We start from the raw sequence: 13899 nt of genomic DNA on the forward strand, positions 1-13899 counted from the left end.
TAAACAACAGTTTTTTTTGTCAATCTACATACAATTTTTGTTTATTTCTTATCCATTTTAGGACTACAGTAGCTACTTTATACTGTATCTGTGCATGTTGCTAAGGGGACATACTCTACATCTTAGGCAGGTCTTAGTGAAGTTTTGTTCCACCACCACATCAACAATGTACTTATCATGTTTCAATGTACTTATTCTTATGATGCCTTGTTCTAAACATTTTTCTTAAATTACCTCAAATTAAAAATACTTGTTTGAACATAAATACACATTTTATATTTTTTTTTATAAAATCGAACCTAATAATATACCAAGCAAATACGTATACAAAAATGCCAAAAAAATGACTGGTGTCTCTTCTTTTCTGGATTGTATTAATACACACAACAGGCTGTTACATTTTGATAACAGAAAATAGCATCTTTTAAAATAATCTGTAGGCAAGATTTGCCAAGAATTAAAATAAAATAATGACAGGAACGATGACTCACCCTCCTGAGGGATGATACGCAGGGTTACACTCAGGCCAGCATCCTTTATCAATTTCACGATGTCCGCGTGAGGCATGTTAATGATGGACTGGCTGTTCACAGCAAGGATCCGGTCCCCCACTTTCAACTTCCCACAGCGGTCTGCTGGACTGCCTTCAATTATCCGGCCAATTTTGTGGGGCACAGCTTGAGTGTAAACAAACAGTTGAAAATACACTGTTATGCTGGCTGTTATTTAACAGCTATTTAAGAATAATTAGCAAAAAAAAAAATACTCATAAATAACATAGAAATACACTCTAGAAACTATGTGTTTTTTATGTATATAATGAATTGGCAATAACCTATTTTCTTCAAAAAATTGGTTTCTGAGCTCATTTGAAGTGTCTTAAGGTATTAAGGCTAATTGTGTGTGTGTGTGTATAACTTTTTCAATACGTTTTACTGGCTCTCCTAATGTGCAATTAACGAGAGGTCTTGACAGAATTTCCAAGCTCTAAAAATACACACTGCCTCAGATTATTTCCCAGCGATCTACTTAAAATACCTAAAACAGTTATTATAACCCTAATAAATGTATAAACACACTGTTCCTGAAACTAATCATCCAATTGCTACAGATTTACATTTTGTGTATCCAATTATTTTACCCCTGATTTTCTCCCCATTTGGAATGTCCAATTATTCTTTCCCCTCACTGCAGCAATTCCCCACACAGCTCAGGAGAACTGAAGGTTCAGTGGGAGTCCTTTGATCCCACGACCAATCCAGCTTCCTCTTTTACACCCAGGAACTCGAGAGTGGATGTCAGCAAGCTCCCGGCCTATGGAGGACAAAGGCCAGCCCTGCATGTGTCTGCCTGAGCTCACTGGGCGCCTGGCCTGCAGGGTTCGTTGTAGGGCAATGAGGAGAAACAGTCCCAGCCAGTTTTGCCTTCCTAACCCACGGAAGCATCAGAGCCAATGTGATGCTCCCTTTGGAATCTACAGCGAAGACCGGCGACTTCGCAAAGCCAGAACGTGAACCTACTCTCCCTGACTGTAAGGGTATTAACCTTTCTGTTGAATTGTTCTAACTGTGGATTTGTAGCTTAAACGATGGTTTCGTTAATCAACAATATATCTGCCCTGCACTCCCCTTCTCTTCAAAGCCACACAACCACTTTTAGTTAAAAGATTTGTAGAATTCATCAATTAAAAGATCAAAGGGTGAGGTCACAGAAATGTTTAACTTAGATTATATAACAATATGATGTTTCGTTTGTAAAACGCTTTAACAAATACTTTAATAGAACAAAGTAAAAATACCACACAGCAGGAAACAACCTTTATTTGTGTGTGGAAGTCAAAAGATTAAACTGCTGATTACTAACATGTCTAAAAATTAAACTCTTTTTCTCCATTTGTTCAAAGTATGTTTTTGTTAAAACAGCTTGTAAGAAAAGTTCTTCAGAGCAGCTTTCCTGTTGATGGCCTTTAAATAGCCAGGTTGAGATAGAGGCAGATAATCAACAGACCAATTTGTCAACCACAAAAATGATCTCGCACAGCAGGCCCTGCTGGGAGGAGATCTTTCAGTTTTTGTTTGTCACAGATTGACTCGCCTGATTCTGGTGAGGTATCATCAATTAAGACATCCCAAATTAAAAAGATTCAGCTTCAGGCAGAACAATTACCCACCGGCAAGGGCTAGTGCACATAGAAGTAATTGGAGTTTATCACACTTATCAGTCGCCTGCACTGAAATGAGGGCAGTCAATGGGTATAGAACACACACACACACACATACAATGCTTCTCATCATTTTAAATCCTGGGCTTCTGCCAACTTCTCAGAAAGGCACTCAATATTTAATGGTACAAAAACCAGAGAATGTCCTACTTTCACCAAGGTGAAAAAGAATTCAAGGCTTTGTTAATAAAATTGTCATTTTTTGAAGGACTCATATTGTGATATACACTGTAATATCAACACTACTATTACTTATTATTCTATCATCATCCCAGTGGCTTACAGTCTGAACTGCTGTAGTTATGGGACTGTAGTGAATGTTGCTTTTGGTAAGTTTCCTTGGTTCTAAGATGCTCTTCCATAGGAGAAATCTCGTTCTCAATAAAAAAAAAAAGAAAACACTGAGGGATATTTCATAAAAATGGTTCATATTATATTGTATTTAAATTTTAACTCACTGATTGTAGATCCAGTCTCAGGTCTGTTTAGCGAACTGATGATTACAAAGCCAAAGCCCTCATTCTCCTTGCGGTGGATGATGACATCATTCGTTTGTAAACTCTGGGACACAAAGCCCTCTGGTGGTGAAGCTCCTGCGGTAGCTTGCTTTGTGTTGTTGGGATAGGTAACAAAGTCACTTCTTGGGGAGCTGTGTTGTGTGGAGACAGACCCAGGGCTCTTGCCATTCTCAGGGCATGGCTCACCTAGAACAATATTATAGACTGTTACCCTTCAGGCAGCCACAGACAGGCATAACTGCCCACAATCCTCCCACCCTTCAAAACTGACACTTAAAACACAACTATTCAATACAGACACAATAACACACTGTTATGGAAAGGGACTACAACAGAACAATTACTTTACATAAACCTGTTCTACTTCTTCCCATACACTAGGTGGTGCTGTATTGCAGGATGGAATATACTGTCATAGGTACCAACATCTGTATGTCACCTAACAAACCTAATATTACCCAGATTCATAACATGTACAGAAGATAAAAATCCCTTTGACCCAGAGAAGACACACTGAAACAGAAATTCATTAAGAATTTTCAAAATCAATTCCAAACTAAATGCCACAGTTGGTAACAAAAGAGGATCTCATTTTCCTGCTGTCATGTTTTCAAAAGAAGAGCATTCTTTTGCATAAATAGAGCACATAAAGAAAGAAAGTTGCCTGTCTGGCTGCCAGTGACCAGAGGCTGGCTTTTAAATCAATGAAGAGAGCAGAAAATATGCTTGCATTAAAACAGCTGGGGAAGATATAGGATATACAGAAATGATTCAGTCACTGCTCATTACACTAAAATATAGTTGCTTTTGATATTGTATCACCATCAATGAGCTCAAAATCACATGATCTGGTTTAAAATAGATCAGTGGGCATGCATGTCACTATATTCATGGCTTTAAAAATCAGACATGCTGAATTTTGAATGCAAAATGCACTAGCATTTTTAATGGCAGTTTTGCATTAATGAATGTTTGCTTGACACTGTTCTGCAGTATATTACCATATATGTCACCAGTCTCTATATGGTTGGGACAGTCCCTTTTTTTTCTTTTTTCCCTCTTTCTCTTTAGCGGCTGCTGAACCGCATGCACTGCACTGCCTGGCAGGGATTGTGTTCACATGACCAGATTTCAGTTTATTGGCATATGTCATATCCAGTCATATTGCAGAAGCGTATTGTTTCCTCAATGCTGCTGCAACAGGATTTGGTGTGTATGATTGAGTAAAATGTGAGAGCCAATAGAACGTGAAGGACTGGGGTTAGCTACACCCTTCATTTTCGTACAGCATTCGTTGATCACGGGAAGCATAGTGTTGAAGACTCTGAGAGATACATTAAATAAATTCGGGCCCAGCAAATTAAAATGGCAACTATCAAAGCAAAAAAAAAAAAAGAAATGAGGACTCGTTTAACAATGACTAGAGTGAAACTCTTTTTTTTCCCTGAGGGCTTGCGCATATGTGTATTTTTATGCGTATAAAACACCACGCTTTCAAAAACCCTAAACTAGGTGGTAGCTACAAAGTGTAGACTGGAAGTCAGGATTGTTTTTTTAATACATTATGTTCCTATTGTACAGTATACATATTGCAGGACATGCCAACTGTTTGCCGTTGTGTAATAATGAATAATGATTAACGGGAAGCAATTATATCAAGTATGTTTATGTTGAATATTTTTGTTTGCTTGTTTTTATTTGCATTGAATTAATGTTGTGTGTGGGGGTATTTTATGTTAGATGAAATTGTGTTCATGTTAAAAAGAGTTATATGCTCAAGCCAGAAAACAGTATTAAATACAGAACCTTGAACAATTTAGCTCACATATGTGATCTAGACAAACATCAGGGTGTCTTGGTGTGATAAAGAGAGAAAGGGTCAATGTTGTAAATCTCCCTCCCGATCAGAAAGGACGCTGTGTAAGGACGGTGGTATGCTGCCTCCTAGATGGACCGCCTTGACGGTAGGCGGAAACCGGAAGGTGACCATATTAGGGGGAGCGCGTAGATGCACGTACCCGGAAAGACTCTATTTCAATCAGCTGCGGGACGGCCCTCTATTGGAGAAACCATGGCAACGGGTTGATTGCAGGGAGGGCTTTGTGGGTACAAAGGGGAAGCAGCTACGTCAGTACGCCGTCTTGCGCTGACGTGTACAGATGGCCGAAGCCTGTACTGTTTATCTTTTTGTTTTTGGGGTTTGTGTTTTTTGTTGGAGAGGAGGAGTGAGCTGCGGAGCTAGGTCTACCACCAGCAGTCACGAGAGCACTTCCCTGCACAGCACAGCACCACACTCACTGGCACCACGCTTCCCAGGACCCGAGCACGCACACTGCCGTGCACGGAGGACGGGGGACGGACAAAGTCCAGTTTGTTTGTTTTGTTTTTGGGTTGAAAGCCCGATGTGTACTCCCCAATACCACTGTTGGTAAAGGGGCAGATTGCTTTTTGTTATTATTATTTTTATTATTAAAATACACAGACTGTTTTTTGGGAGAAATACTGCCTGGACATTCTTTTCATTTACTACACCACTTACACCTGGGCATGTATATAATTTCAATTGAAAGTATAAAGCGATCTAAAAAAGCAGGATTCAGTTAGAACAAGAAAAACAGAGAAAGAACACAGATGGGAACAAAAATGTACAGTTGAAGCAAAATAAGATCATTATCCATAAGGTTAATGCTGTAAGATATATAAGATATATAAATATATTGACCGGCTTTTAAAAAAATTGTTCAGCCAATGACAAAACTTGATTATAAAGCTACAGTGCCAGGCTGTTCAACTCTCATCCACTTGTTCACTGTCCATTTTTGCAATAATCACCATAATTTTTTTAATCCATGCTTTAAACTCACATTTTATTCAGCTTTTGGTTAGCTAGCAGTGTAGAGGTCTATTAGTTTATACCGTACTGTACATAGACACTACGGTGTAAACATGGATTTGGTGTGGAATATTATAATTGATCTTTCAGCCTTAGTTTCATTAATCTGACTTCACCTGCCCAATCAGACAACCGTGCTGGTTCAGAGTGCTGACAATCACCTTTTTGCAACAATAAAAACCGCTAGTGAAGTGTCTTTCAATCACTTACCCACACACTGCACTTTTCTTCTCACAATGAGGTTGACTTGCCCATTTCGTGCAGCTCCATGCATGAGGTCGATGACGTATCGGTGAGTCTTTCCAGCAGCTGGGATCCCATCGACAAACAGCAGTTCATCCCCAGGCCGCAGTCGTCCGTCTCTGTCGGCTGAACTCTTCTCTATTATTGCTCCAATTACAATCTGAAACATAAACCAATGTTAGCCTGTCACTATATAAAACAATATCTGTACACTTTAATTGGAAGGTTAGATGGATAGCTTAAGTCATTTGATGAACGCATGAATGATTTAATAGCAAGATGGATAGGTGGTTGAATGAGTGTATGAATGGATAGACAGATACTGTAGATGGCAAAATAGATTTTTTCAGTGTATAGGTAAATAAAAAAATAAGGTAATGATCATCGGTATGACTAAAGGCCTATAGTATGTTGCCAATTTTTATTTATTTATTTTTTTTAACAAAAAATGATTGCTTAACATTTGGCCAAAATATTTTTGTTAGAATATCATTTAGTATTTCAAGAAGTGAAATAATTAATGACATTGTGTATTGATGTATAATATACTGTATACATTTTTTCTAGCCATCATCTTTCCATGACCACACTCAGTTGTTTACTCACTGGCTGTCCAGGCTCATCTCCACCCAGGATCCTGAAGCCAAACCCTGACTTTTGCCTTCGGAGATGGACATCCAATTCCCGGTAATCAGGACCTGATATGGGGAAAAGACACACATATAATGAAAGACTGACCACCTACAGTACTGACAATGGCTTGGCTGGTCAATGTCAGTCACACAGTGAGCCATGTGAATAACAGCTGTGAAACACTGGATACAGTATCAAAATACTACATGTTGGTGGTCATGTGCGGACAGGCAGAGCATGCTACTGTAATAGAATTCTCTTCTTTTGCAGTTCAGTGTAATGGAAAGCTGTACAAAAACTGTTTTGCAGTTGTTTTAGTTTTTGAAACACAGCTGCACTCGGGCTGAATTATTTTGGTGCATGCAGTTTACACTTAATGAGCGCTGGTGGTGCCTGTTTTTTGAATTTCAGACTCATGAAATTACTTTAATTGAAAAGATTATTTCATTAGGAGCATAGTCAGTCAATCAAGAGAAGATTGTAAAGTGGAGGGGTATTTATTTTAAAGGTTAGGTTCACCCTTGTGAAATTCTAGTCTGGCCTGTAACATTTGGTTTCTATACTAACATATTAACTGGAAATTGTTTTTCGAACATACAGAACATATCGTAGTGGTTCACTTAATCTATTTGAATCTACAAGAAATACTTTAGATTATGGGCTATTTTATATACTGCTGATATTTTTGTACTTCAGGTTGTCCCCATAAATTAGAGGTGTTCTTGGATGCTGTTATTCTTGATGAATAAATTGTGACCTTTAAATTAAGACTTAAAACAGGAGATTGATGAATGAGCAGCACCAAAATGGCAGTCTGTTTGGCATTCCAGGCAGGAAAGTACAAATCCATAGCATATCCCCAGGAATGCAACTGTTTGTAATGCATTACAACTGGCTTGGAGACACAATTTAAAAGTATCATTTTAAACTGAATTAAACCGACTTTTTTTTGTTTGTCTGTCAGATTTACATAAAAAAAAAAACTGTATGGCAAATATGCTAATACATGGTTAATGTGCTAAAAGAAATAGATACATTAGTTCCTGTGAGCATGATGGTGAACCTTCTAAGCCAATGTGTTAAAGTTGTTTTCTACTGGGGTTTACACAAGTCAAGCAAGATGAAGGTACAAACACAATGTTTTAGTGCAGTAATTTGGCATGCTGGATGAAGCAGTAAACATGTCAATTAAAATCCTTCTGCATGAACTCCCTCTCTACATTTTAATTAAACAACAGCACTGTGCTTTATTACTGAGGGCCGGCAGGATCTGTTCGCCTCACTCAGTCTTCCTGCTAAAAATAAAACAGCTGTTTGGCCTTTGCTAGCTTTTCCCCACTGAGAGAGCAAGGAGGGAATAGGGGAGGATAGAGTGAGAGAGAGGAGGAGGGCAAGCAAATCACGTGACTACAACGAGGAAGAAAGAGAAAGAATGAGATAGATCAGCTTATTAGCTTTATATGTAGAACCAGACTGACATTTCCACTGTGATAAACCTCTAAAGAGTCTATAGAGTACTAAATCCCTAGCATTAACATTACTGAGAATGGAGCACTATCACAACAAATATGCATGGATAGTCATGTGATTAAAATTGCAAGACAGCAGTGCAAATGATAAGAGGGTTTGAGCCTCAGCTAAGGCATCTGCCCCAAAATCAATACAAAGTGGACTGAAAATGGAGAACCATTACTAATGTCAATTTGGTAGGGTGGCATATTTTCAATGAATGGCATGTAAAAAAAAAACAAAATAATAAAAAAATAAATTAAAAATTGACTTTTTGTTGAGCTTTATCAGTTTTTGCTTGTATCATGACAAAACCAGTGCACACACATACTGTACAGAGGGTCCTGATAATCTTGGGTTGCAAGCTCTTTCACGTTCTGAACCTTGTGGTAGATACAATGGAACAGACAGAGGGGCGGACAATTGGACAGATGATCAGATGGACATGATCAGTGCATAAAGGTTCACATTTTGAATGAGGACCCTAAAGAATGGCATTGACTTAACAGCATCCTTCTGGAGTACTCTGACCTATTTACATCCAGTAATCTAAAACTAATCTATATAGTGATACAAAAAAATCACTTGATGCAGATGCCACAGTTTATGGAACATTTTGAGAAATACTTTGATCTGCAAGGTGGAGTGAATGTGGGTCAATACAGTACAATAGTATTATACAGGACCTATACAGTAGATCTTGTATAATTAGCAGCATCTGTTTAAGCACAATGAATTAGGAGTTTGAATAAAGAGGTTGAATAAAGGGATATCACTTTTCTATGTATTTAGAGCTTTTCCTTTCAGTACATTAAATGTTTTAACTGTATGGATTATATGGGATGGCAAGCGTAGTTGAGATCATATCTTCTCTTTGCAGAATTAAATACTGTTTATTATACCATCTGCACTATGACCTATGAGACAGTGTTAAAATCTTGTTGCCTATCAGGATTCTAGGACAACCAAACTAGGTCAATTTTATGTTTTGTGCTAAAAGGTCTTTCACAACTGCATTACAAACTGGCATCTGTGCAATCTATTATTATTTTTGAGATTCTGTATGTTGTACTGTACATACTTGCATGACCACACAGAATAAAACACAGAAACCGATTGCTCAAGCCTGTAGGGGAGTATTTTCCCATGGGAAGGTAGTTCACAATGTATATACTTAGGCTGGGACCAAATCAAAACTTTGACAAACCGCTAATCGCACTTAACAAAACTGTATTTAATAGTGTTTTCTTTTCATGAGTAGAAGAAATAAGATACTTACAAAAAAAAGAAAATGCTATTAAATACAGTTTTGTTAAGTGCGATTAGCGGGTTGTCAAAGTTCTGATTTGGTCCGGCCCTTAATGTGAAACATCTTTACATATGGCATGACAACAATTCAAAAGTAAGAAAGATTATGGAAAAAAGACATCAGCAATTTTAAACGCAGGATTTTTAAATACAGTAAAAGCATAAAATGAAAATCTATATGCGTATCAAAAAAGTCTATGATCTTTGAAGCTCAAAGTTTCAGCAGCATTTACATATTAATAAGTAAAATTAATAAAAATGAACAAGTATTCCATCAAAAAGATCAGAATCATAAGCAGTTGCTTTTATAAATGCATTTCCTATTTTATACCAAAGACATCCTGAAGGAACTAATCACAGCTTGAACTGTGATTAGCTCCCTGAATACAGTATGTCTGTATGAAGTATGAGATTGATAAAAGTACCACCTGCTGACATGTCTAGATCTTTTGAGGAACAATTACTGTATAATTATGTTGTGAGACAAATATGGTTCTGTCCTTATTCCACCAAAAAATATGTACATAGGTGTCGTTAACATTTGAACTCAATTATGCTACATTATTTGTGATAGCTTATTTCCACCAACAGTGATTTAAGAAAAAATAAAAGTACTGGGATACTTGCCGGAAGAATCCATTCGAAATGCCATCCTTGGTGGGCCTTGCTCTGAATTAGAAAAATGTGAAATTAATCATAAAACGTGTTATAGATTGTCCTGTACATACTATAAGGATAACAGAACAAACCTACATGTTTTGTTTTTGTATTCTTTGAGTGCATCAATAAAAGCAATATGGTATGCCAGAATCAACGGAAGTCACTAGTGCAAGTACGTTTTTGCTTGAGTTATCAAAGTCTTGTAAGTGGCTTAAAAGGTAGTTTGATGTGTCCAGGTAACAACTCCTAACAGCATTTATACTGTAGTACCTTGTCTGAGCATTCTGTTAATTCTTATTACAATTACTTTTCTACAATATAAATATACATGCATAAAGATCGATACACATACAAAATATATCAATGGTTTTAGAGGTGAGATAACAGCAAGTTTATTTGCCCTGCACTACAATAATAATGAAAAAAGTAGTAGATGTATCTCTTTCATATGAGGAATATTAAAGCACCCCAAATAAACATGTTTTTTCTAATATAGTGTGTGGGCTGTGTTTTACAGTCACACTTCTGCCCACTAGAAAAGACCATATAATCCAAGTTCTTCACTTAAAACTTAGAAATGTGGATGCTAAAATTCAATTTTTCTCTTTAAGTCATCGTCATTTACAATAATCATAGTTTGGGAAAAAAAAAGAGACAATGTGTATTCTTTTAATAATAACTGAAAAGCACAAAGCCTTCATTTCCTTCTGTTCTGCAAAAAAAGTACTCTAATAATGCTGCTGTATAGGTCTGTTATATCTCTTGCTTCTAAATATTTAGTATGAATCCTCAATTAATATCAAACTTTACCTCATTAATTTAAACAAAGGAAGGGATACTAACTGAAACATCAAGAAGCAATATACCTCCAACCGCAGTCTATACCACCACCTTAAGCCAATGTCAATATTGAATGCTACTACGAGGAACAGCTGACCTAGGTGTTCCTCAAACACACCATCTTTTAAAGCCAAAAAAACAAATATAATTTTGTAAATATAGTGTAATTGATGTACTGGGTAATTATTGTAGTATTCCTTGGCAAGGAAGGGGTAAGAAGTTTGGCTTACAGAACACATACCCACATTTAGCCATGCACCAGTACAATGTAATACCGCAATAATTACCATAGTGCAATGTTACTATAACAACACTTATTCAGTAATTACTACAGAAAGTAACATGGGCACTGTCATCACAAGTGCTGTTTTATTGATTGCAAACAATTTGATGCACAGTGCTATTACTGTTTTGCAGACCTGGGGCAAATATAGTTGTATTTGATATTTTATTTGTAAACACCAACTATTTCAAATAGTTGAAATATTTAAATATATATGCTCGAATAAATCAATTTTGTTTTTAAATATTCAAATATTAATTGCATTAAAACAAATACTATTTGAAAATATTTTAATATATGTAAGTTATTAGAAAAAAATATTTTTATCTTCAACTATTCCTAAATAGTTAATGAATAATCAAAAACTAAAACCTAATTATTATCCTAAATGTATAATTATGTACCAAGTCTTGCAATTACTACATTGTGGTTGAGGTGGATTTTTAACGAGGAAAATGCTAAACATGTTCAATTCAATAACTTCAAAACAGGCAATTAAACCAGTGGTTAAAGATATTTAATTGTTTTCAAATATTTATCCACTGAAATAAAATACTCAACTATTTCAATTAATTGATCAAATTAATTCTTATTGAAATACAGCAGTTTCCAAAAGATAACTGAGTGGTTAACAAGGACAAGGCTTCACCTGCTTAGAATGCAGGATAACAATTAGGCTGCTGTATGTTACAGTTACATATTTATGTACATATGTATTTCAATGTATTTCAACTACTTTACTCGTATTTAAATATTTTCAAATAATAATTGCTTTTCACAAACCATATTTAAATGTTTTCAAATAATAGTAACTTTTCATATTACATATTTATCCCAGGTCTGCTGCTTGGGTCAAACACTGCCTGAATTCTGTTGGTATAAAGCGAACCCCATCTTTAGGATCATTATTTAAATCTAAAATTCTTTCCTTTCCATTTGACACTAATTTGCAGAGAGGAAAAAGAAAACTAGTACATCTTTAATTAAATGTGCATGTGTCACTTTCCATTAGAATAAACTGCCAGGTCCCTCTTCCCCCTCTGATAATTGTGTGTATAAACACTTTTTATATCTAAATAACACCATGTTCCAAAGCAGTGATGTTTGAAACAGTGTTTTATTATGCACACCACAGCTAACTCAACCCAAGAAGTGGATTTTGAGATGAGTTGACAAAACCTCTCCTGACATCCCCGTCGTCTTTGATAAAGGTCACCTTACGAACTGAGCCTAATGTTCTTTTTCCTTATATATCTACAGCAAAGCCACACATGAATCCTGGTTGAGGATACTGCACACTAAGTCCCTGTTTGTAAATGTAATTATTGGACTATGATGAGTAAAACATTCACATGCTTGTTTTTGGAGTCCAAAAAGATGACTTACCCAATTTTAGATATAAATCTATAATAATTTGAAACCAAGAGGGCATATGTTTCAATGCATTTACCCAGTGTTTAAATAACTAGATTGAAACGGTTACGTAACAAAACTCAAAACCAAAAACTTGAGGGTGCTTAAGAGAGCTTGAATTATATCACTTAAATCGTTTGGAAAATAGACAACAAAGAACATCTTCATTGTAATGATTGTCAAATAATTGTTTTAGTTTCTTATTAGGATTTCTACATATTGCATTGGTTTCTAGTTCTCCTTTCTCAAAATAATTAGTGTTAATTAAACACTGGAGTAAACACTTTTAAAACATGCCCCGAATCTTTTACAACGAGGGTCTAAAAATTACAAGCAAAAGAGAATGAAATGCATTATATATGAATACACACACACACACACACACACACATACTTACTATATATATATATATATATATATATATATATATATATATATATATATATATATAGTAAGGGATTGGTCAATAAAAACTCATAAAAGATGGAAAAGAATGTAAACAAACGGGATGGTAAACAAATAAGTACATAAGGTAAAGTGTTTTGGGTTTCAAAATTAAACTGGGGTATTCAGATAGTATCAACACCTGTTTAGGTAGGGCCCGAAAACGGGTTAGGCTTTTGTTTCGTTTCTATTCATTTTGTGTACTGAAAATACACAAAATAAACACACGCTACAGCGTTTCAACGCATTCTGGCTGTCAAGTCTTTGTTTAAAGAAGACAAGATCTGTGACTAGAAGGCAATCCATCACAATACACACACACACACACACACACACACACACACACCCCATATAATGAGGTACTTGTGGAAATGCACCTAGCGCTGTTTCCCAATGCAGTTATTCACGGATGCTGGACCTTCAGCCTCTTTAGTGGGCTGCAGTCATTTAAATATTGCTCTCTTATTAAATGTTTTTAAAATATGTATGGTACAGTGTAATTAATAAGTGTACAGGACAGAAAAATAATTCAGACTAACTGAATCAAGACTAATTACGGGTAACTGATAGTTTCCTACTTGAGGTTTTTTTTTTAACATTTCCAGGCTGTTTTTCAAATTTTTGAATATTATGCACATTTTCATTATCTGTTACTGGTAGGATTATTGTCTCTGCAAGTATAGTATAAATTATTTGACCAGAGGGCACAGAAGCATTTGTGAGCTGAGTGGGCTGTCTACTGTATGTGATGCAGATCTCCCACCTTCCAATCCCACGAAGGGTTTAAATATATTTTTAGACTATGCCCTCAAATGAAAACTTCCCGTTTGACTTGCGTGGCGTGTGTGGCCTTCATTGGACACCAATTTCTGTTAAAAAAATAAATAAATACTTACACACCAGGGGGGAAATACCATAGAACATAACCCATCTC

At 36.1% G+C, this 13899-nt stretch overlaps 1 protein-coding gene across 16 annotated transcripts in view; it reads right to left on the reverse strand.

The window, feature by feature from the left end:
* Nucleotides 1-13899, reverse strand: part of LOC117415248 (membrane-associated guanylate kinase, WW and PDZ domain-containing protein 2) — a 302693-nt gene that overhangs the window by 22895 nt on the left and 265899 nt on the right. For 13 of the 16 annotated variants that reach the window (XR_009329170.1, XR_009329171.1, XM_059027154.1 and 10 more), the window contains 5 exons: nt 9953-9994; nt 6482-6573; nt 5843-6035; nt 2680-2925; nt 492-677 (listed from right to left, as the gene is read on the reverse strand). Coding sequence is in view for 14 of the 16 variants with exons in the window: in XM_059027154.1 (XP_058883137.1) it covers nt 492-677; nt 2680-2925; nt 5843-6035; nt 6482-6573; nt 9953-9994 (759 nt within the window). In the remaining 2 variants the exon portion in view is untranslated. The remainder of the gene's footprint in view (nt 1-491; nt 678-2679; nt 2926-5842; nt 6036-6481; nt 6574-9952; nt 9995-13899) is intronic. The other 3 variants (XM_059027156.1, XM_059027163.1, XM_059027153.1) reach the window with 1 other exon arrangement.

The sequence above is a fragment of the Acipenser ruthenus genome, chromosome 7, assembly GCF_902713425.1.
Source record: "Acipenser ruthenus chromosome 7, fAciRut3.2 maternal haplotype, whole genome shotgun sequence".
NCBI classification, from domain to species: Eukaryota; Metazoa; Chordata; class Actinopteri; order Acipenseriformes; family Acipenseridae; genus Acipenser; species Acipenser ruthenus.